Below are 23,686 nucleotides of genomic sequence, written 5' to 3' on the forward strand. Positions count from 1 at the left end.
ACTGACCGAAGTTACTGGATGAATGCCTGTGTTGAAGGAATAAATGTCCAAGTGCCTACTTCATACATTGCACCAAAGATCAGATGAGTGTATTTAACACTATTTTTTAAACTAAAAGGTATCAGAAAATGTTATGGAGTAGGTATGTGCCTTTTAAATATGACACACAAGTGCCACATAAATAAGGCTGGATGTGTCTAATCAGAGCTTTCTCCTCCCCCACCCCCACACAGAAATCTCAGTTCCTCTAGTGTTTCCCACCCAAGAAAAGGCAGAAAAGACAAAGCGTTTTTAAAAAAGGGGGACACTTCAAGACAGAGACAACTGAATTAACTTTATTCTCTTCTAACTGCAGATTCAAGGTATACAACTGAACATTGCTATTTTTCTTATGAGACTTATAAATAAAAATACAAAAAATGTTCACTACAAAAAAATCTACTGTTAGTAGGATGTAAAAAATATTCTCTTTGCTATAGAAGGCACAAACTTCACTTAGTGACACATGGAGAGAGAAAAAAACCTGCAGCAGTAAATTCATTTTTTCTTTTACGTTCTTTTTTTTTTTTTTCTTTTTAAATCTTGTCAGAACACTGAAATTACAAAGAAACGCATCAATCTACACGAAACGAAGGCAGATGCGGAAAGCTGCAACCAGGACCCAACAACTTCGAGTGAACTGCTTCGGGACTAGAACAGATAGGACTGGCAAGCACAATTTGGGGGTCACTGGGCTGGATTAGGGGCAGGAGGCGGGGCAAGAGGAAAAAAGCAGAGGGGAGAAGTGGGGGGGGGGAGAGAGAGAGAGAGAGAGAGAGAGAGAGAGAGAGAGAGAGAGAGAGAAACAGAAGTGAGAGGGACAGTAGGGCTGAGGGGGGAAAGAAGAGGAGGGAGGGAGGAGGCAGAGGGAGGGAAGGAAGAAGGGAGGGAGGGTGGGAAGGGAGGGGAGAGAAAGATTTGTACAAAAAGTAACCAGTAAAATTGAAGAAACAAAATTGGGCAACCTCCTAAAATTAGGCTAAGAGGAGGTGCTGAGGTAGACATGAACTAGAACATCAGTTAATTAAAAACACTATTCTGTAATACAGAGCAATCGGACTGGCACTTGTGCTGTCACGACATAAGACAAGCCACAAAAACAAACAACAAAACAAAACATAATACCCAAACCAAAAGGCTTAGTTTGCTTGGTCCAGCAGGGCAGCAGGGCCCTCAGTGCTATAATTTACATACATATATATATATATGTATCTATATATTTCTCTTTATATATATGGGTCGGATGTCATGGTGCACCACCACGGCGTCTTAACCTTACAAAGATCATGCATAACACTACGTGAACAAATTCTAGGACACACACCAGGAGGCTGGTACCCTGTCTGCAAAGAGGGTTGCCCAGGACTCAGGGAGGCGGCTGCCGGCTAACAGGCCTGCGAGGCCTGCGGCCCTGCACCCCTCGGTCCCCACTCTTTTTCCCAGACCCAACCTCCCAGGTGTGTCTCCCACCCCTCTCCTGGCCGGCTCTGCCTTTTCCCTCCACCCACCAGTCCCACTGTGGAGGGTTAGCCTGGCTTTTTTTCCTCCTACTGAAATATCCAGGTAAGTGCCGCCGTGAAGCTCCAGGAAGGAGGAAACAAGATGGGTGGGAAGAAAAGATGTGACAGAGGCCTAGGAAAAGTGAACAGTCTGATCGTTTCTTCTTTTCTGATTTACATCCGGTGCCCCCAGCTTTCACTCTTGCAGGGAAATGGCCACAAATCTCCCCCACCCCCCGCCACTCCTCGTGAACAAGTCCAATGGCTCCCCCACTGCTGCTCACTCCCCAGGAAGGAGGTAAGCCAAATGGCCCCCTCCCTCCAGGACCTCCACATCCCAGCAGCTGGTTGTACCAGTAGCACTTGGAAGGGTACCATACACTTGTGAAAAAATTGCAGCAGTTTTTTTTTTTCTTTTCTTTTTTTCTAAACATGGAAAAACTGTTCAGGCACAAAGATTAAACAAGCCCACACTGTATCCCTGGATTGTACTGAATCACTGGGTCCCCCAGCCTCCCTACCCACCCCTGCAGCCCAGATCTACCTTCCCCATATCTGTGGCCTCCTCCAAAGCAGCCCAAAGCAGCAATGATATTTACTATTTTATATCTCTCTCTTGCTATATATATATCTCTCTATATATTTGTCTATCCTATATACACATAGGATTTTAATGCTTTGAATGAGTGAAGGAGTGAATAGGGAAAGAGCACATGAGTGAGGGGTAAATGTCACCAAAAGCATCAAGGGACACACCTGTTGGAGCTGAACGTAAAGAAGGGACTATTAACCAACTTGGACTTGGCAGACTAGAGATGTTTCACGATGCTGGGTAAGGCAGTAGCAAGTAGGGTTATCAGCAGTACTACAGCTAAAGGCAGCAGGGTGGCCAAGGGGCCAGACGGCAGAAAGATGAGGGGAGGAAAAACACACAGACCTCACCTGAAGGAGAGCAGCCTCGACCCTCCCAGTCTCCCCAGCCCCTTTTATCCAGACACATCAAAATCTCCCAGATAACTGGCCTCCTCTTGGCCATTAGGCCTGGCCAGAAAGGTCTTAGCAAGATCAGAATTCTTGTCTTCGTGAGTAGGAAGCTGAAAGAGACATGTTGGACTCTATTCAGGGTGTCGAGGGCTTTGTGGCGGTGGAGAGTAGAGCAAACCAAGTATAGCTATAGCCGTCCCCCATCCAGTACCCTTCAGAAACCAATGCCCTGAACCTCTCTCCCTGCCTCCCTACTAGCACCCCTCAGGGGCGGTGGGGGCAGACCGGTGCTGATTTAGTACCATCCAATGCTGCACCAGCAGATTACAACAATGCTGAGTGATTTAACACACAACCACACACAAATAGCACACGTGCGTACACACATACAGAGGGAGATTTTGGTGGTGGTGGTGGTGGTGGTAGGTTTTTTTTTTTTTTGTCTTTTTTTTTCCTATTCACATTACAAAAGGGAAGGGCAAGGTCCTGTAGAACTGACGAAGGAACTAACAAACATTACAAAAATATTACAATTTGTAAATATTAGCTCAACCCTCTCAGCTTTTATGAACAGGGGAGGAGACCCAGGCTTCGTGGGAAGGGTAGGGGAGAGTGAGAGGTGTCAGCTAGGTCTATGGAATAGGTTTTTTTGTTTGTTTCCTTCCCCACCAAAGTTGAATGACAACTTGCTGTTAAAACACTGTTTTCTAGGATTTACACATCCCCTGAGGGTCAGCCAGTCCCCCTTTCTTCCCAGACTGGGGGGGAGAAGCAATAGTGCATAATGATTTCTTACAGACTGCTTCTCCCCCACAAGATTTCCCTCTTTTCACATTATAAACACGACACAACTGCTCTAGTCACCCATTTCAAGTTTAACTTTCTTTCCTTTCCAAAGCACTAAATCACTGTTACAGTTGCAAAACAGCATCCTCCCTCCTTCACCATCCCCAATGAACCGTCTGGTAACACAGTCCCCCAATTAATATACCCCCAACACAATTTTTAAGGCCTTCAGATTTGGTGGGCTAGATTGCAGGGGAGGGCAGGAGGGATGGGGCAAGGGACAGGGGGGTGGTCACAGCAGCACCCATCCCTCCAACTTCTCTATACTCCTCACAACCCCTTCCCCCCAAACCGCTTCCCTAAACCACTTTTTAAAACCTAAGATAAAAACGCAGCCACAACTTTCTCAGAGAGAGAAAGGAAAAAACAACAACAATGGAACTCTTACAAATAAAGCATGAGATGAAACGGAGGGCCCATCCCACGGTGAACACAAATATTGCAAATATGCTTTCCAAAATTCAGGGTGGGGAGGTTGGGGAGAAGGGGAGTGCAGAGCAGCAGAACAAGAGGCAGAAAAGGGACAAAAGAAGAGCTGGACGAACATAAGAGGTAGCTTTCAGAAAAACAACACCCCCACCCCAAAGCAACAGAACCAAGACTGGCACATCCCTCACCAGCCAGGAAAATAGACTCATTTTGGCAATGATAATGTACACAGAGGTGGGGCCACATGGTTCCAAGGATCTGAATAACACAGGCCCCCAAGTGCCAATGACCCAGCAAATTGTAAGAACGGGGGGATCTTGTCCAGAGGGTTTTAGACTAGGCACAGCGCATGCCCTGGGCAGAGGCAACAGTGACTCCGCAGGCCCCCAGTACACTCCCCCTCCACCCGCCACATTCAGATCCTGAGAACTCAATCCTTCTGGACAGCTTCTCCCAGCCGGGATGCTGGTCGCCTGGAGATGGGGAGGGCCTTAGCCAGCTGAAGTCTATTAAACCAACTATTAATTTACACAAGAAACAGAAAAGAACAGCCTCCCCATTCCTTCAATCCCCAACCAAAAAAGAAATAACAGGGGTTAAAAAAGCTCATGAGGTCACAAAAAACTGAGGTAATTCAAGTACAACGTGCTAACAGGGGAACCCGGGACACAGAAAAGAAGCAAAAACATATTAACACAAGGCCAAAGCACTTTCAACAATTCTTCCTCCTCCTCTTCCTTCTCCCTGTGGACTGGGGGGTCCTGTAAGCCAAGAAGCCTGTGCCGCTCTCTGGACCTGGGTTTTTGCTGACTTACCAAGTCTGGGGTATTCAAAGGGTCCCCACAAAGACTCACAGTGCTCTACCCTGGCCAGCTACCGGACCCCTGGACAGATGGAGGGCACCTCTGGAGGACTTCCACAGCCTGCCCTTGGACAAGTGCTCTCAGGGATCCCTTCTCCTAGGGACTGAGCTAGGGGTGGGAGGTAGGGATTCCTGTTTGTTTGTTTGTTTGGTGGGATCACATGTATTTAGTTGTTATGTCTTTCCATTTGGGAAGTAAAAGCAGCTCAGCAGGAATCTCACTCATGACGGCTTGATGAGAGTGGGGTATTTCATTTCTATTATTCTATGTTCTCAGAAGTAAAGAGTGGGGCTGGGGGCTCTGCGATTGGACACAGCTTCCCCACTAGGGAGAGAGGAGGAGGGAGACCCTGCCAGATCCATGAGGGGCTGGGTGCCCCCTGGAATTGGAGGACAGGAGTTAAGGGGAGGCAGGGGCAAGCAGCTGGGGGAGGGGAGAAGAGCCGTGAGGCTCCTGAAGACCATGAGGGGACACCCAGATGTGGCAGAGCAAAGGAAAGCGACAGATGAACTGAGTGATGGGAAGGGAAGGAGGGCCCTTCCCCACCCCAATATGCCCCCTGCAAACTGGAGCTGCCATTTTGAGTGTCAACCGGTGACACAGCCGAGCCCCACCATCTGCAGGTTGCCCCTTCTTCCTCCCCAGCCCCTATCCTCTGAGGAGTAGTAAGAGGAAGGCTGGCAGAGATTGTTTGGCTCTCACCCCCGTCCTAGTCTCCATTTCTGCACACAAAAAAAGTCTGGGTGGAGGGAAAAGAAACACATTACCATCTGAGCCGAACAAAACCACCTCCACCCCCACCCAAGAAGATCAGGCCAACCTCCAGCCAGGAGAGGAGGGATGGAGGCCCCAGGAAGGGGCAGTGGCCAGGCATCCAGGTTACCTGGAGCCCCAGAGAGAATCCAAGGCCAGACAGCTATCAGGTTTCCTTTTTCTTTTTTTTTTTTTCCTTTTCTTTTTTTCTGTTTTTCGCACAGTCCTTCCTCGACTTCACCCTGCTCTAACTCGTCTCTTCTCGCTCCCACTCAGCCCCCGCCTGGCCTGGCTTCACACGTAGCACAGGTAGAGGTAAGTCTTCTCTATCCTCCAGTCGGGTGGGATCTCCTCGGGCTTGTGGCCCTTCATGTGCTTCTGCATGGAGGAGAGGCTGGGGCAGTACTCCGTGCAGATGGTGCACTGGTAGGGCGAGGCGCCGTTGTGCGTCCGCAGGTGCTTGATCATGGCTGAGTAGTCCCGGGAGCGCTGGTGGCACAGCTTACACTCAAAGGGCTTCTCACCTGTGGAAGGAGGGCAGAGGGAGAGGCTGTGAGGCCTCCACAGCGATGCTCCAGGCCCTCGGTGCACCCTTGGGCTAACTGAAGAATGTCCCTCTAGTTCAGCACCTTCCACTAGAATGTCCCATGATCGTGGATGTATTGTCCAGTATGATAGCCACTGGTCACATACGCAACTGAGCTCCTGAAATGTGGCCCGTGCGACTTGGACCTACACTTTTCATCTCATTTCGCTGTAACTGATTGCAATAGACACAGGTAGCTAATGCCTGCGGCTAACCCCTTGCCTTGCTCTGCCTAACTCTCCCAAAGGCACAGACCCTTCTCTTCCTAAGAAATGAAATGGAGGTCTCGAAAAGGGGCAGTGAGGCCCCTAACATCCTTGCAGATGGCTCTTCAGCACAGTTCCTCCCAGGGGGAAGAAGGGGTTGGAGTCCTTTCAGCGCAATAGATGGTAGGGAGTAGGGATGGGGTGAAACTGAGGGAACCCCGTCCTTTAAACATGCTGCATCTGGGGCTTTCTAGTCATTCAAGGCTCTAAGAACCTATAATGGACTCTGCCTTGCCCTGTGGGGCTAGAATGGGGGAGGGACAGAGAACTTGGGAGAACACAGCCACACTCTAGCTGTTACCCGTCCTCCCCTCTGTTAGAGTCCCCTGGAGCTGAGCAGAGGGTGTGAGGGAACCTTGTTTCCATATAGTAATTAACTGGCCAGCCATCTCACTATTGATACTCCTCCGTGCAGCGGCCCCAGCAAATAATGAAGTAATGAACAGCCAAAGTGATCTAACTATCGACCTGCTATTTACAATAGTCGCTGCCAATGCATTTAATGATCCACCTGCCAGGCCACATCCGCAGCAAGGGGCTAAGGAAGCCCCAGGGCTCTGGGGAATCCTCTGGGTCACTCCAGTGGTCAACAACGAGCACCCTATCCTCTCCTTCCGGCTGATGCTGGAGGCAAGAAAGCTGAACTATGACAACACATATCCTTTGCTTACTGCTCTCCTTGCCCACCACTCCTCTGCCAGAGGTCACCTCTCTCCTTCCTCTGCAAAGGACAGCTATCCCCCCTAATCAGAGGAGGCTTCCTAGTTTGCCAGATTCCACTACCTTCTACCACCTCTTATCCTCAGAGGAAGTCCTTCTGAAAACCTTTCCCTGACCAGTGGTGTACTGGTGATAAATGTGGAACAACTGGTTCCCCTCAGAGCCTGGATTTGTAGCATTTGCGCATGGCGATGTTGTGAATACTCCCACCACAGCCAATGTTAAGCAACCCAGGTCATGCCACTGAACTTGGAGTTGGAAAGAGATGTGCAAAATTGGCTTTCACAAGTAGGTACAGGCCACATCCAGCATTCCGCTGCCCCCAACTCTGGCAGTTCTAGACATTGGGACCACTTCCACTTGTTCTGTCCTCAGACCCCAGGGAAAACAGTACCTAACATTTCTTTTACATAAAAAGAAACGTGAAGTCCCTTTGAAACGGTAAAACATTATATATGGCGGTTTTATTAAATATATCTGCTCCTCTGATCTCAGAACCTAACTTTAACTTACAATTTCCCAACACTTATCATAACCTAAATCAGTGCCCTTACTCTAACCCTCAAGTAAAAAAACCAATCCTAACCTTTACTTTTAGCTAATTGGAGAACCTTAATTCAGGATTCATGAATAGGTATCATCTTCCATGTCATCTGTGAATTAACTATCAGTATGGCTGCCTAGGGGGCCAGTCTGAGCTCATGGAAAGTGTTCTGTGATTGATTAGCAATGTCTGTCTCGGCCTTGCAAGGAGGCAGTGGCACTCAAGTCAACAAAGCAACTCGTAACAGAATCTGTTCTAACTCTTTGGTTCAGACTCAGACCACCCTCACTTGAGCTCCTCTGGGGAACCATTTGTGCCCCACCACCACCCAGGTTCCAGAGCCAGCTCAGGTGCCCTCACTGGCCCTCAGTACCTGTATGCACTCTATAGTGTGTCTCCAGCTGGTGCTTGAGGCTGAACTTCTTGCCACAGCCATTGCACTCATAGGGTTTCTCGCCCGTGTGGATACGTTTGTGGCTCTTGAGTGTGCTCTCGTCCCGGAAGCAGCTGCCACAGAACTCACACTCGTACGGGTGGTCACCTGTGGGGACAAAGAGCTGGTTCAGGTTCTTGTCTACCCCTGACCCCACTTTAGGGGTCAGTAGGGCACATTCAGTGCATGAGGAGCATTGAGACTACCTGCATTCACCACCTGCAAAGACGACTTAAGGACCCCCACCGTCTTCAGGCACCCATAGCACAAACAGGAAGCCCATGTGTTTACACACGTCCATACTTTACTGTGGCCCAGTGGTCATGAAGGGTCAAGGGCCAGTCTTGGGAAAAGACAGCCCATTTGGTTCAGGTATGAACAGCAGTCCCCAGAAAACAGGCTTCCCCAAGTGTAGAGCAGACCTGGGAGCTTTGAGACTTTGGCCCCCAGCTTCTCATGCTACTTTCTCTTCCTTTCCTTTAGGTTAGGGGCAAAAGCCACTCCAGCCTGACTCCTCTACCCTCAAAAACATCCCACCAATTTGGGGAACAATGAGAACATTGTCCCCAAAATGCCTTCTGCTCTTTCCTTCTTCCACAGTTTTGCACAGCTATTCTCTCCGCTTGATTTCCTCGTCTCTCCCCGGTGAACTCCTAGTCATCCTTCAAGGCCCAGCTCATACATCACCCACTTGGAAGCTTCCCTTGAGTCCCCCAGGAAAAATTAGTTACACTATCTTCTCTGTTTCCAAAGATAAGAAAAACCTAGCATTTTGTTCTTTTGACCAGAGTAGTATAATTTTTATGGCACTTTCTAATTAAAGTGGCCCGTATTTTTGTTAGGTGCACACTACTTACTATACTAAGAACTTCACATGGATCATATCATATAATCACTGTACAACCTTACAAGAAAGATATTATTATTATTCTCATTTTATAGATGAAAAAAAATGGATGCTTAGAGATGCTTAAACGTGGCCCCCAAGGTCAAATAGCTAGTAAGTAGCTGGGTCAGGATTCAGACTCTGGTCTGGTTCAAGTCTGGAGACTGGACACTTCCCAGACTGCTAACTGACGTGATATACTGTATGTGCTGTTATGCCCACCGTGCTTCTAGGAAGCACCTCTAGGGTAAAAAGGGAGCTTCGTTCAGCCTCGTAGCCTCAGTACGTAGCATAGGGACGATCCAGAGCAGACACCCAGGAAATGCTGGGTATATGAAACTTGGGGAGAACTGCCTTTCCTGGGCCTGGAATCTATGCCCACTAGCCTCCTTTCTGTGCATTCTACTCTTATGGCCCCGGGAGGGCAAGAGGTTGGGTTAGGGTGTGGGGGTTAACTATTTTTCATTTTGTACCCAAAGTGGGTCTTTGGGGGATGAAAGGTGAGGACTTCAGCTACTTATTTATTACAGGAGTGAAGGCACAGACAATAAAGATAGATTGATCACCCCAGACTTCGTTCATGAATATTTAAATATCGCTGATTCGTCTTGTCACTGTAATTACAATTTCTCTGGGCTGCATCTCCAACAACCACAGTTTATGGTAAAGAATGGCCCACTGTATTTCACTTGTCCCTCTGCAGATGTGCGGGGCTGCCAACCGTGTAATGTCCTCTGCATTTCATACATTTTCTTCAGCGGCTGAAGGTTTAAGTCATCCACAATGACCTACGCTTTTTCATTATCCCCGTGTCAAACTGCACTCGTGCCTGGGCATAAATTGTCCTTCTCGTTATAGACTCGCGTGCCTGTGCCTTCACTTCCTCTTTAAAACTGTATTTTACTCTCTTCTCTCTCTCCCCTCCTCAGGCTGCGAACCCAAGCTCCCCCCTCTTGAACGCAGGCCCCTGTACCCACATAAATTCTCATCTCTCCTGATGGCTCTGAAGGGTTTTAAAGGCTCTGTGGGGAATGGATGCTGGGGTCTGCCCACTGGCAGGCTCTCTCATGGGTGGAAGATTTTTAAGAAGCACCGAGGGCTTAGAGGAGTGGGTGGGAACACTTCCAATGAGGATTTGGACAGGAGAAACTCAGAGAACAGAGTTACCTCTCCGTACCAGTTCTGACAAACCTCTGGGGAACTGCCTTGGCTGAAGCACGGTCAGTGAGTCCCTCACATGCAGATCTGGGGATGAACTGAGCCCTCGGGTTCTTGGCACCTGCCCATCCTCTCGCTGCCAGGGCTGTGCCTACTGCCTGGTCCCCAGCCTCCAGCCCCATCCAAACCAAGGGGAGTAGAGGCCTGTGTAGACCTTGGTCCTAATTAGTTGTGTGTCTAACAGAGTACAGTCAGTCTGTGCATCCCTGTGCTTGCATGCCACTCTCAGTATAAATTGCTGCACACACAGCCCTGCCTGCATCCACCTCCCCCTCTTTACTGAATCAGCAACGAGTACAACTGTAATCAAAGATTCAGTAAACTCATTGAGATTTAAATAAATAAATAAATAAATAAATAAATAAATAAATAAATAAATAAATGGCCACATGAGACTTCAGCCGAAGCCGGTAATTAAAACATACATCGGCAGCCATCTGGCTGGGGGGAAACAGTGTCTGTGCCTTTCCCCTCCAGAGGGGGGCCCTGAGAGTTTAAAAAACAAAGGGTTAAGACAGAGAGGTTTGTTTGATCAGATTTTTATGAATTTAATTATGAAGTAGATCACATGGTAAATGAGTTTAAATAGGAAAGTTCCAGAGTCAGCCCAGGGAAAGGAATGAACGTAATGGAAAAAAAAGAACATGCACGTGCACACACACATACACACGTGTGCATGCACGAGCACCTGGCCTAAATTCCTCACCCTGAGAGTTAATCGTGCCATAATGTACACAAAACTGGCTGCAGAACTCAAAATCCAATTTGTGGTGTGTTGATTAACTCTGTAGCCTCTTTAATGAGCTTGACATTAAGTGTAGGACAAACGAGACTAATTAGAGCCCCTCTGGCCTGCCCACTGCACCTGTGACCCCAGCGGTCTGTCCTTACCTGGTGCTTTCCCTGGCACTGGCCACCCCAGTCTCATTCTGTCCGCTCCTCAAACCCCTCCCTGCAGCACAGCTGAGAGTTTATTATATGATGATTCGTGTGAATCAGGGACCCATCAATGCCAAGAACGCGGCTGGACTAACCTACCAAACACAGCTGCTGATGCTAAACACCAGGCCCCAGCAGCAAATGGGCCAAGAAAAACGGAATATTAATGAGGCATTGTGTGTGGAGGGTGCTCAGCCTGTATATGGTTTGTGTGTACAGGCCTCACTGGTCTGGAAATCGATGGGTGTTTGCATGTGTGCACAGGCAGTGTACACGTTCCATATTTCCTAGATTAAGCAAGTGCTTCTCCCAAAGTACGTCTGGAAACAGCTCCTCCCACAGATCTGAGCCACGACTGACACAGAAGCAGGTGGCATTTTGATATCCGAGCTCTTTGAAGGTGGTCTGAGAAGAGCAGTACATATCCTGGGTAGACTTAGCAAAGCCGGGGTCATTCAAGTCACATGAAGCCAAGAGATTTGGCCCAGCAGCGTCCTTAGATGTGACTGAAGGTGATGCCATTTTTGATAAGGCTGAATTTGTGGACACAGGAAGGTGCATATACCTGCAGCGGTTGCTTATGCAGTCACTGTAGAGGGAGTCCTTATCGGCATGGGACCCCCCCCCGCCCTATGCCAGCAATTCTGAAGACTTCTAAGCAAATCTGGTAATGCTAAGGCAATATGCTCCCCTGAATAGAGTGGAATCCAGAAGTGAGAGCCCAGGCAGGCTCCTTGGTGAGGACGCCCACTGCTGGTAGGACAGGCCCGCTCAGTCCATGATAAATAAAGCCTCCCTTATTCAGCAGAGCCTGTCACCCAGGAAAGGCATGGCCTGCATACTTAAACCCAGAGCTGTGTTATGATTTAAGAATAAGGAGAGAAAGTGCTCAACCATCCCTGTCTTGAGGCACACACAGTTTTTGTTCCCTTTCCAACACATGAACATACACACTGTTACCAATCCAGGTATAGAGTCTGCCTGTCTGTCTTCCTGGCCCCGTCCCATCACTACCTCTCAGCTCAAACCCAGGACAGAAAACACAAGTTAGAGACACATGCAGACTCAGAAATGGGCAGTCCTTTAGCTTCGTACAAGGCATGACAATTAAGTTCGTGAACTTGTTGCAACGATATTGCTAACCTTTTTTTTTTTTTTTTGGTATCAGAAGGATTATTCATTATGAATTTGTACCAACTGGACAAACAGTTAACCAAGTTTACTATTTGGAAGTGCTGAAAAGGCTGCATAAAAAAGTTAGATGACCTGAACTTTTCGCCAACAATTCATGGCTCTTGCATCAGGACAATGCACCAGCTCACACGACACTGTCTGTGAGGGAGTTTCTAGCCAGTAAACAAATAACTGTATTGAAACACCCTCCCTACTCTCCTGATCTGAAGATAAAGGAAATATTGAAAGGAAGACATTTTGATGACATTCAGGACATCAAGGGTAATACGACGACAGCTCTGATGGCCATTCCAGAAAAAGAGTTCCAAAATTGCTTTGAAGGGTGGACTAGGCGTTGGCATTGGTGCATAGCTTCCCAAGGGGAGTACTTCGAAGGTGATTGTAGTGATATTCAGCAATGAGGTGTGTAGCACTTTTTCTAGGATGAGTTCACGAACTTAATTGTCCAACCGTCATATAATCAGCGAGGACCCAATTTTGTCGTAGAGAAAAAAAATAATTTAAGTCACCCATTCCCTTGCTAGGTGATCAGGGGCTGCTGCAAGGAAGCAAATGCCTCTTGGCCTTCACAGACCAAGTGCTCCATCCCTAAAACCTAGAGGGTGGTGGCACCTGGCCCAGCCCCCTTGACTCACCCTCTTCTCCCCCATCTTCTGGAACTGGCTAAGTGGGGATATTTCATGGCTCACTGTTTATTCCCCTAAACGAGGGTAAGCCCCCAGTATAGGAAATGTGCTTCTGTTAGTGTGGGGAAATTAGGACCACTTCTGCAACATTCCTTCAAGAGCCTGAGGCTGACTTTAGGAGTGTGCATCCTTGGGGTGGGGCCAGGGAAAGGGAAAGGGGTGTGTGGCAGAGACAGAGACAAAACAGGTAGGTTGTTCTCAAAATGAGTTTTGGGTCCACCTACCTCAGAGTATTTATTAATAATGTTGAGTCTTGCATCCCACCCCATAGCCACTGAATCAAAGTTTCTGCGGGTGAGACTCAGGACTACATTGCTAATGAGTACCCTTTCTGTTGAGCACAGAAAGATAGAGAACGTGAGGTCCACAAGGTGGGATGGGGAAAACTATCAACACTGACCTGTATTATGGAAGCCCCCAACTCCCACCCATGCCCAACCCTTGAGCAAAGAAGGGCTGGAGGCCAACTCCATCAGGCACCTCCACTTTGCTATTGGATATAAATCCAGACACTGGTTCCCAGAAACCCTGATCCACCTGTCGCCCAGACCGGCCTACCTGTGTGTGAGCGTAGGTGGCGTTTGAGGGCGGTGTGGCTGGGGAAGGTGCGGTTGCACTCACTGCAGATGTAGCTGCGCACGCCTGCATGGACCTCCATGTGCTGCTGGAGTGCACTCTGCGCCTGGAAACGCTTCCCACACAGCAGACAGAAGACAGCCATGTCTGTGCCTGTGGGAGACAGAAGCAGGGAGAGCCTCAGAAAGGTGGGACACAAAGCCTCTCTCTACCCCTCCAGGCTGGAGCGAGAGCCAGCATGAGAACTCGCGCCCCAAGCCCCCAGGCTCAGGGGCAAAGCCAGAAGAGGTCCGGGACGTGCAACGTTGATGGAGCCCCCACTGTGTCACCCAGTGGTGGACAAAAATCAATGCACATCCTGTCCTTATGAAACCTAAAGTCTAGTGGGAGAAAGAGAGGCATTCATCAAACATGTCACAACAGCACATGGGAGTCAGCAATTGTATGGGGTGTGGTGTCGAAGGTGTGGTACTTGCCATATACCAGAGGTGGGACATCAAGGTGGCCTCTGTGAGGAATCACAATAACGCAGAGAACATCTGCCAGCCATTGTTTGAATGTAACTAATTTAAAACCCTATCTCCAAAATGTAGGCTCTACAGCCTCACCCTTCAGGTTAAGGAAAACAAGGCACAGAGAGATGAGTAACTTGTCCAAAGTTCCCGGGAGTTCCTGAGCAGCAGAGCTGGGGTGCGCACCCCGGCAGCCTGGATGCCAGTCCCCTCCGGATGCTACTTACATCACACTCTATGCTTTTAACCACTTCTCCGTTCATGAAAGCACACATCTTAAGGGTCCGCTCATTCAACGAATGTTACTTCAGTACCTTCTATAAGGAGGACTGTCTTTGGATACTGGGGATGTGACCATGGAAAACTATACAAAGTCCCTGGTCTCATCCCTGGGTCAGTGGGGTGGGGCGGGATGGGGAGAACGTTCCTGGAAGACAAAACATAGCTGTGAACACGGCAGGCCAGAGGACAGAAGAACCACGCAGCTGCAGAGGCAGGGAGTAGAGGGGAAGGCCAAAGAAGGAGACGGGGTCAGGTCATGTGGGGTCTTGAAAACCGTATTAAGAGCTTTAGGTTTCATCCCAAGACCAGTGGGCAATTGTCAAAGGATTTTAAGCTAATGAGTGACATGAGCGTTTCATTTAATTCAGTCCAGTCTATGCTGATCAGAAGCACAGGTAGGTAGGTACCCTCTACACACAGAGCCAGGCTACCATTTTCTATTGCTTATCAACCCCTAACCAATGCTGCTCTAGACTACGGCCTTTCTGGGTACAGCAGCACCTGAGGAAGCAGCCAAACCCTCCCATCTGAGTCCTAACTGGTGGCTCCCTGCCCACCATTTTGGATTCTGTTTCCTTAAGCATGTGAACTCCCCTGCGAAGCCTATCTTTTTGCTGGCATCTGGGCAATATCACCTGTGCTCAGCCCTGTGTGAGGGACACCAACAGCAAAGGTGGGCAGGCCTGGCATCTGTCAACCCAACCCAGAGGGGAGGGAGGGGCAGAGCTTTGGCTGCCAGGAGTTGTGGCCTGCTCAGTGTGGAATCAGGGGGCTCCTGGTGGAAAGTGGGGTGAAGAGAAGGTCAGCGTGAAGAGCCTGGCTGCCTCCCTGCTCCACCAATGGAGAAGGCAAGTGGGAGGTTTGTTCTTTCCACCTCAGTCCCATTCATGGCTGGGTGTGGGATGGACTAGTGGAAAGGCAAGACCTCTCACTCCCTCCTATTCCTCCAGACACTAGGCACCTGCAGCCATGCTCCACCTGCACTGCCTGCAGCCAGGTCCGGGGAAGGTTGAGCAGGGAGACAGAATACAAACAAGGGCATGGATTTGATGCTGGCCTCAAAGAGCAGAAGGGAAGGGAACTGATGTAGGTGCTGCGCTAGGTGCTTTATCCATGTTGTCATCTCATTTAACACTTGCTACCCCTCAAGGCTGGCATTCTCAACCCCCTTTTTACAAATGGGAAAACAGAATGATTAAATAATTTGCCTAAGGTCACAAAGTGAGAAAGAGGCAGAGTTGAGATTTGAAAATGCCTAGGTCGGTCTGGTTTCAGAAACCACAAGGTTGGGCCCATGTCTACCTCTGGGTCTGCCACCTATCTGTCTGGGCTTCTCCTCGAAGAGCAAAGTAACAACACCAGCAAGCCAGCTCCAACTTGGCTGGTTCAGGAGCTCCAATATATCCAGGGCTTGCTCCAGCAATGCTTAGAGAACCTGGGCGAGAGGAGTGCACTGGAAGTGGAGTCACAGGCATAACTCTCTGGGAGCCAGCAAGCTCTCTGAGAGGTACCGGGGTACTTGGCTCCACTTGCTGCAGGGGACACACTGAGGGAAGTGGTCTGCCCAGGCAGAAGCAGACCACAGGCTGACAGTGAGTCCTGAAAACCCAGTCCAGTATGGTCAATATACCCATGAGTAGAGGCCACCTGCCAAATGTTGTGTGACACGGGAGTCCTGGATGCTTCATCCCAAGGGCTTCCCAGTACCAGCCCCCTCTCTGCCCCTAACCTCACCCTACAGTGAACTCCAATTAAGCCAGATGTCAAAGAGCTGCTTTAAATCGGTAAGACAGAGCAGGCTTCCTAGGCAAGCCATAGCCTTTAAAAGCCCAGGTTTCTCCTTATGTATCCCCTAAACTCCCCAGGTTGGAAGGAGCCTGGATCAGAAGGTCTTGAATGACATTCCCAGTGGGACACCCTGCCCTAAAAGGCCAGGCCCCGAGGAGCGCTGCGGGCTGGTACCACCACGCAGGGCAGACTGAGACTCCTGCAGCACTCTGCTCCCTTGCCCTTCCCAAGGCCCCTGGAAGCTGCCCACTATGCCATCCCTCCTTCTTGGGACGGCCTAAAGCCACCTCACGTCCTTCAGCTGACCCAGTGAACATGACCAAGTACAGACACTGTGCTAGGTGACAAGGGAGATGCTGAAATCATCCAGAGAATAGGGTCCCAGGTTCGCGGGGACACAGACAAGTAAAATACCAGCCAGAGGATAAAACAGCGTAACTTCAAGAGGCTTGGGAGAAGATCTGAGAGAAGATTTTTCTCACGGGCTTTGAGAAATGAGGAGCATCGAGAAGCCGAGGACTAGGAGGTAGGGCACATGAGCCAGGCTAAGGAAACACCACAAGCAAATTTCAGAACTGGCAGGGACAGAGGACAGGCCCTGAGGATGGCGACAAGCAGGGAAGGTTATTGGGGGTCAGATCACAGAGGGCCGTATTGCCAGACGGGACAGATTAGACTTAATTCTACAGGCAATGCAGGGCACGAACGGATGTGGGTGCTGGCATTATCCTACCAGCGTGTAAGGGCAGCGACCCTGGGGGTCGCATGGGGACCTACAGCAGTGGCAAGTGGCTGGAAGCAGGGAAGAGCTGATGGCTTTTGTGCTAGCACTAGAGCAGGGTGGGGACCAGACTAGGATGGGGGCTGTGAAGGCAGGAGGAGGAAGGAGTCTAGGAATGAAACCCAGGAAGGTGACAGGGCAGGACCTGGGGCCTGGGCTCAAGTCGGGAAGCGTGGTGCACTTACAGACCCAGACAGCCAGCTCTGCACCTTGGCGACAGGTTTAAAGTGATACAGCACCACCTAGAAAGAAAATGTGACAAAGTGCCTCCAATGGTCTCGCCCCTTCCTGGGACATCCTACAAGGCACAGAGGCTGTCCCTGGCCACTGATACCTGACCTGAGGCTCAGAGATGAAGAGAAGGGGGCTCTGACATCACGAATCTACTTTGTCTATTCTTGTGTCTGGAGACCAACAGCTGAGAGAATGGAAAAATATTTTAAAAGAAGAAAGAAAAGGGTAGGGGGAGAAGTGAACAAAACACAAGAAAAGCGATTGGCGCACGCAAGTTAAGAATCTCCAGACCTGATCTGAGTCATTAAACAATTTGCCATAGTTTCTGCCTAGCTGATTGTCCGCATGTATGATGAGTCAGGGCAGATTCTATTACACTGGGAGATTAAGCAAATACATGCTAGCTTTTGGAAACACATTAAAATGTGGGACTATGGAAATAAAATTATCTAGAAAATTGTATTAGCAATTCATTAGCTGCAGTGAGATGTGTGGCGGGGCAAAGGGACCCAGCAATGTTAGAACAGTCTGCTCCCTTCAGCTCCTGAGCCCCTGAGGCACCTGCTGCTCCCGCCTCTGCTACAGAGAGACCCTGCTAGGGGAGAGGGGCCTCCACTGATTACCAAAGACCTTCAGAAATCACATGGTCAGCATGACCAAAGGGAGACAAAAGAAGCACAGATGTCCGGGCTCTGCCACTTACTTGCCTTGTGACCCTGAGCAAGTCACTGAACTTCTCCGGGCCAGACTATGCCCATCCTTGCCGTACTGCGTGTGGTTGTTGAGAGCATCACATAAAACACCCACGTGAAAAAGCTTTATAGCTATAAAGTGGTAGCAGAGGCAATGCCAACCCAGACGACGCCTTTGTCTGAATTAGAAAATCATGTCTCTTCCTCTGGGCAGACACATCCCCGCCTGGGTGCACAGCTCTGGCGAGTAACATAGGCTGCATTCCAGTCTCCACCCCCCTCAGCTGGGCATCCGCCTGCAGTGGACAACCTGGCTACGGATCACGGCAGCCCTGCACAATACCCAAGCCTAAGTTGTTTTATCGAATCTGGGCTGCTTCTTCCAGGAAGCTGACCCTAGAGAAGGCATCTTGGCTAAGTTACCCCTTTAGGACTCAGTGCCAAGAACATCTTCCTCCGAGCCCTCACGATTACAGCATAACACCCTGTGTTGTATTTGACATTCAGCTCTGCCTACTAGATAGATTGTAAGCCCTCCAAAGCAGGAACTATTCTCTTCATCTTTATATCCCCAACATAGAGCACAGGGCCTGGCGGAGAGTAGGCACTCAATAACTGCACAGTGCATTAACAAATAAATAAGGAGCTGTGGGGCAGTCACAAAGGGCGGGGGGCGGGGGGGACATGGGGCAGAATAAGTCATGGTTCAGAGAGACAGACGGCTAGAGCTGGGGAAAGCATAGACCAAATGTAGCCAGCCATTACTGAGAGCTTCCAGCAAGGTTCTCTTTAGAAACAAGGAACATAAAGTGACCCGCAGGCAGCTTGTCTCTTTGGGGCCCCTCATGTCTGTGTGGTGGGCTGGATAGGATTCTCCAGTTTTAGATCCAAGCCTGAGCTCTGTTGCTCAGAACTGAAGACCCAGACCATAGAAGCACCAGTTTTACCACATCACACAGTAAAACAGTCAGAAGACCCCATTTCCACCACAAAGGGGCAGCCCGTCCTGGCTTACTGACCCTGGGCCAGGTAGCTGCTGCCCTTTAACTCCTTCCTACATCTAGGAAATGGCATTCATAACTAACCTTCCCTTAACATCACCGACAGCATAGTGCTGTTATGAGGCAACTGACAAACATTTTTGAGTATGGAATCCCTACATAAATATTTGTTTTCTAGCAATCTGTAAATTTCAATGTTAATCTGCTATATAAATTAGCCTTGGCCCAAGGAAAGAATTTCCCAGCTCAAAGAATAGCACTTCCTCTGCTCTTCTGAAGAAAGAATGGGCTTCAGTCTTAGGTCCAAGGGTGCCTGCCTGAACGGAATGGGAACTAGGAAGAGGGAGTGGGTGTGGTAGGTTGAGTGAAGAGTTGTTCCGGGTACTGTGGGCAGGGTCCATGCAAATATCTGGGCCCCCCTTTGCATCAATTCTACCTCTGGAGATGGTGACCACACCACACCCACCCTCTACCCCCACGGGCAACACAGCCAGTGTTGGCTGCACGGCATGTACGATTCACAGACTCCCAATTTAAAATGAGTTTAATTTTAGCCAAAAAATGGGAGAAAGCCAAGGCACGGGTGGAACAGGAGGCAGGAGGGGTGACATAGATGCAGGGTATTTATTTCACCCAGGTGATGACTGGGTCTGAAATCATAAGAGACAAAAACTGTCATGTTTACACCTGTACCATTTCCATACCAATTAGCTCTTTAATGGAAAGGAAGGAACAGGATGAGAGGGGTACACAGCTGGAGAGGATGTTCAGGTGCTACACCTTCTTGGAGCAAGGCTCTTATTATCTCCAGCTATAAGCAGTTTCTTAATCAAAAGAGCAGAGGGATCTAAATATACTCTGGCTTTTTCTGGTAAGCTGGCCGTGACTGCTACATGTGTATGTGCCAGAGTGTGCGTGTGCAGGCATGTGAACCACGGATGGGCTTCTCATGTTCAGCTCCCTGTGACCTTACCCAACAAAGGAAGAGCTGCCCACCTTGCCACCTCCAGCAGCTTCTTCTCTCCAGAGGAAGAAAATGTCACATTTAGGGGTGTACGAAAACCTTGATTTAAATGGAACCATCTCCCACCTTCCACCCTCCACCCCACCTCCAAGTCCTTCATGCATGTCTTTCTACTTCCTCTGACCCCCCAGGATTACTCTTTTCTAGGACACCATCGCCAGCCCTGGGCAGCCCTGGTAACCACAACACCAAAACCACTACTGCAATTGCCACCTTTTCCCCTTGCCCGTCCTTCTCCCTCCCCCAGGGCCGTGTTAAATACGCAGTGGGGCTGCATCATCCACTGTGCAGCAGGAGAGGACAGACACAGGCGAGCAGCCCAGGGCTGACTCACACCAAACGCAGGAAGGCTCTGTCTGCATCTCAAGAGGATAGAGAAGGTTAGTGGTGTGGCGGGAGAGGGATGGAGAACAAACAAAGGAACCAAAGGCCCAGCCCATGACATTGGCAGGGGTGTCTGCCTTTTGATTCCTCCGGTGCCATCACGTAGGGCTTGGCTCCTTTGCAAGGGTCTACTAGAGAAAGGGTCAAGAGCCCCCTCTCTGGTTTTCATCTTGGGCATAAGTTGAAGGACCCTTTGGGATTGAGCTCCTGAACGCCCACAAATCCTAGCTACAGGTACAATGAGAGCCCAGCCTGTCCAGCCCAAAAAGTGTCAGCTCACTGACCCCTGGAGTGACAGCTGCTAGAGAATGGGAGACAAGTCCCTCTGTTTCTTTTACTGCCTACTGCTGCTCTCCCAGGAAGGGTAAAAAAAGACCAAGAAAACATCTTGGGAGGCTTGCTTCAAACCAAATTAGCCACAGGCCTGTGCATGGGTGCTTGTCTCCTGCATACAGAGTCACCTACTGCTGGGCACCTTTAATCATGTGCTCAGTTACATCTTCCCAAACCAAGCCAGGAGCTAAAAACCTTAGCATCTAACCTTCTTGTAAATTTCAGCCTTGTCAATTCCAGTCTCCTTGCCCAGCCCTCCACACCCCTTTTCCTTTCTTTCTTACCTGCTTAGAGTCTTGGAAGGCATCTATATACATCTGTATAATTTTTCATTTTCACAAGGGAGAGGGGAAACGTTATAGTTTCAAATTGTTAGTCCTGGGAGCAGGAATTCTTAATGAATAACCAAAAAGGGGAGGAGTTGGAACAGCTGATTCAAATTTGTTTTAAAACTAAGCCATGGATGGGTGAGTGATTACATGTCTCAAAGTGCTTGTGCTTGTGTGTGTGTGTGTGTGTGTGTGTGTGCATGCACACGCACGCACAGACACACACACACACACACACACACACACACACACACACACACACACACCTCTCAGTCTCGGGGAATGTGGCTGCATCATCAGGCAGCAGCTAGCAATGCTGGCTCCCAGAAAACTATGTATTTGTTTAGCAGTGAGCTGCAGACACAAGTGCATTTCATTACTTGGCACCTCCAGCTACAGTAAACAAATTTGTCAGCTCACTAGCTCATTAAGGTGCACCCCGGACACAGGGGATTTATTGAGACCTGCATAATAAAAGTAACATGAATGGATTTGCTAATTTTGTCAATCACTCCAACAAACGAGCCAAGAAAGGAGAGACTGGAGGAGGGGGACAAGAAAAGAGATGGGAAAAAAAGGAAAGGAGGGAAAGTTGAGTTTAGTTTGCAAGAGGGAGTAAACTGTTAAGATAGGACCAAGTCTATGCTTAGCTGCCTCATTACATGACCACCTCCCATTCGATCTACTTCATGCCACAGGACCACCCTTTCTAGGGTACATGGGCCCTTGGCAGGAAAGGTGCCAAGGGCAAACTCAATTTTGAGATGCCAAACCAAGGCGTGGATCCCTGGCAGTGCCACACCGATGGGGACACACTCCTTGATTTCTCCCGCTCCACACAGGATATGTAACTAAGGCTGAAAAGCCACAGGAAGGAAGCAGCAAACTCCTCCACATCTGGAGAAATTAGCTGCCCCTCCTGGTACCTACCACCGCAGCCCCTTCCCAGTCCAGCTCCTCAACCCTTCCAGATATTCCAGAGTGAATCTAAATTTCTACCACAAGAGCAGGGGGAGGAAGAAGAAGAGTGAGTGTGTGTGTGTGTGTGTGCTGGGGTGGGAAGTAAATCCGGAGAGGTATGCAACCCTCTGGTCTGTAACTTTCAAAATGACAGCAGGACTGGGGCAAAGGTCATGGGGTCCAAGGCCTTAAGCACCTCAGCCAGCTGTGGTGGCACAGCCTGGAGCCCGCAGGATGCCTGCCTGTAGAAATCAGTGGTGAGCAACACCCGCTGGGGGCGAGGACAATGGGCCCACGCGGGGGTGGGAGGCAGGACAATGGGCCCCCGGCCAGTGCGCAGGCCCGGAACAAATGTGCCCTGGCACCACGGAGGCCCCCATTTGTGAAACTAATTGGCCCACGATTGAAAAATTGGACCAACTTCAACAGCCCTGAGAGGAGAGGGTCCACCCGCAGTTGCCTAACCTAGCCCAGCCCCGGGGGAATCTGAAACAGAAGCTTCTCTTAGGTACTGCCCATTTTGGCAGCGGGAGGGGCATCTCTGAGATGAGACCAGTCGGAGGAGATGGCTGGGGGATCGGGCAGGTGGGCATTGTACCGCCTTGAGGGACGCACTTCTCCCACGATGCAGAGAACTGTCTTCCTCAGTTTCCCTACACTGCTTGTTCTGTAGGAATAAAGTTCAGAAAAGAGAGACAGGCACTTGTCTACCCTCTGGGTACCCAAAGCCAAAGGACTCCCTGCTTCCCTCATTTTGGGGTAGGTGCATAGCAAACACACACACAGCTACAGTGGGTTCCTTCCTCAGTCTAGCCTCCTTGGCAGATATTCAGTTCTGCACCTCTGCCTGGAGCTTCAGTGGGAGGCCTGCAGCTATTTGCAAAATTGCATGAGAGCTAGACTGTAAGAAGCTAGAGTCCCTCAGTCTCTAACTCATCTGGCCCTGGAGGCTTCTGGGAAAAGAACCCCTGAAGTGTGTGATAGGAAGTCAGGATGGCATGTACAGGCCAGGGTAATCATCCTGCTGTTGTCCTCCTGCCGTACCCTTTCCTGTGACCTTTCACTTAGACTTCCGGTTGAAGAGGGGTGTAAGAGTGGAAATCACTGGAGTCTTCACCCATAAGGCCTGTCTTCAAGTCCTGGCTCAGTGACAGTATAACTTGCTGTGCACTCTTGGGTAGGTTACTAAACTTCTCTGAGCCTGTTTCCTCATCGGAAAAATGAAAGTAGAAGTAAATGATTCTTCCAGGGTTCCCCTCATTCTAGCTAGGTTCTAAGGCTATTGAAGAGGGTGCTGGAAAACTGAAAAGTCATTTATGCTGATGAGATGTATTTCAGGCATTTCTCCTTCAAAGTCTGCCTCAACAGCCTTCTTTCAGTTAAAGAGAATCTCAAGGCTTCAGTAGGAACCACTGTCAGACTCAGAGGGAGAGTCGCAGGCAAAGCAGAGCAAAGATCTAACCTTGACTGAGCATTTTCTAGGAGCCAATCTGGTTCTATTACTCTGAACCTTTCTCCGACAGCCCTGTGAGACAGGGATTTTTTAGGAAGGTGGGGAAAGAAAGACTTGAGAGAACGTACTAGGTCCTTTCAAGGGACCACCAGTTACCTGCTAGTACCTCTAAAAACTGGCCATATACCCAGAAGGGCGATTCTTGAGTCTCTGGGTCTGAGGGTACCTGCAAACCCGGCTGCGCTGGGGGAGAGCCTGGCTGATGGGGTGGGGATCGGGAGCAGAGGCTTTCTCTCCCATGGTGTCAGCACTGGGGTGACAGAAAAGACAACCAGTGAATGTGGCGCAGAGGGCGAGCAGAGAACCACACTTCTGAATCCAGTGCTTTCAGTTCCTTAGCATGGTGCCCAATACACAGTAGGCACTTACATTTTGAGCAGTGTGTCCAGAGC

At 49.5% G+C, this 23,686-nt stretch overlaps 1 protein-coding gene across 4 annotated transcripts in view; it reads right to left on the reverse strand.

The window, feature by feature from the left end:
• Positions 1 to 2,861: 2,861 nt before the first annotated feature.
• The window catches only part of ZBTB16 (zinc finger and BTB domain containing 16), a 184,488-nt gene continuing 163,663 nt past the window's right edge, over positions 2,862 to 23,686 (reverse strand). For 3 of the 4 annotated variants that reach the window (XM_074335449.2, XM_074335451.2, XM_074335452.2), the window contains exons 5-7: positions 13,444 to 13,614; positions 7,903 to 8,070; positions 5,585 to 5,937 (exon numbers count right to left, since the gene is read on the reverse strand). In XM_074335449.2, the coding sequence (XP_074191550.1) occupies positions 5,708 to 5,937; positions 7,903 to 8,070; positions 13,444 to 13,614 (569 nt within the window). In that variant the 3' untranslated portion in view covers positions 5,585 to 5,707. Of the gene's footprint in view, positions 5,938 to 7,902; positions 8,071 to 13,443; positions 13,615 to 23,686 lie in introns of all 4 variants that reach the window. The other variant, XM_019753309.3, reaches the window with a different exon arrangement.

Source organism: Rhinolophus sinicus, chromosome 14 (genome assembly GCF_057876585.1).
Source record: "Rhinolophus sinicus isolate RSI-liver-muscle chromosome 14, RSI-T2T, whole genome shotgun sequence".
In the NCBI taxonomy this organism is placed as follows: Eukaryota; Metazoa; Chordata; class Mammalia; order Chiroptera; family Rhinolophidae; genus Rhinolophus; species Rhinolophus sinicus.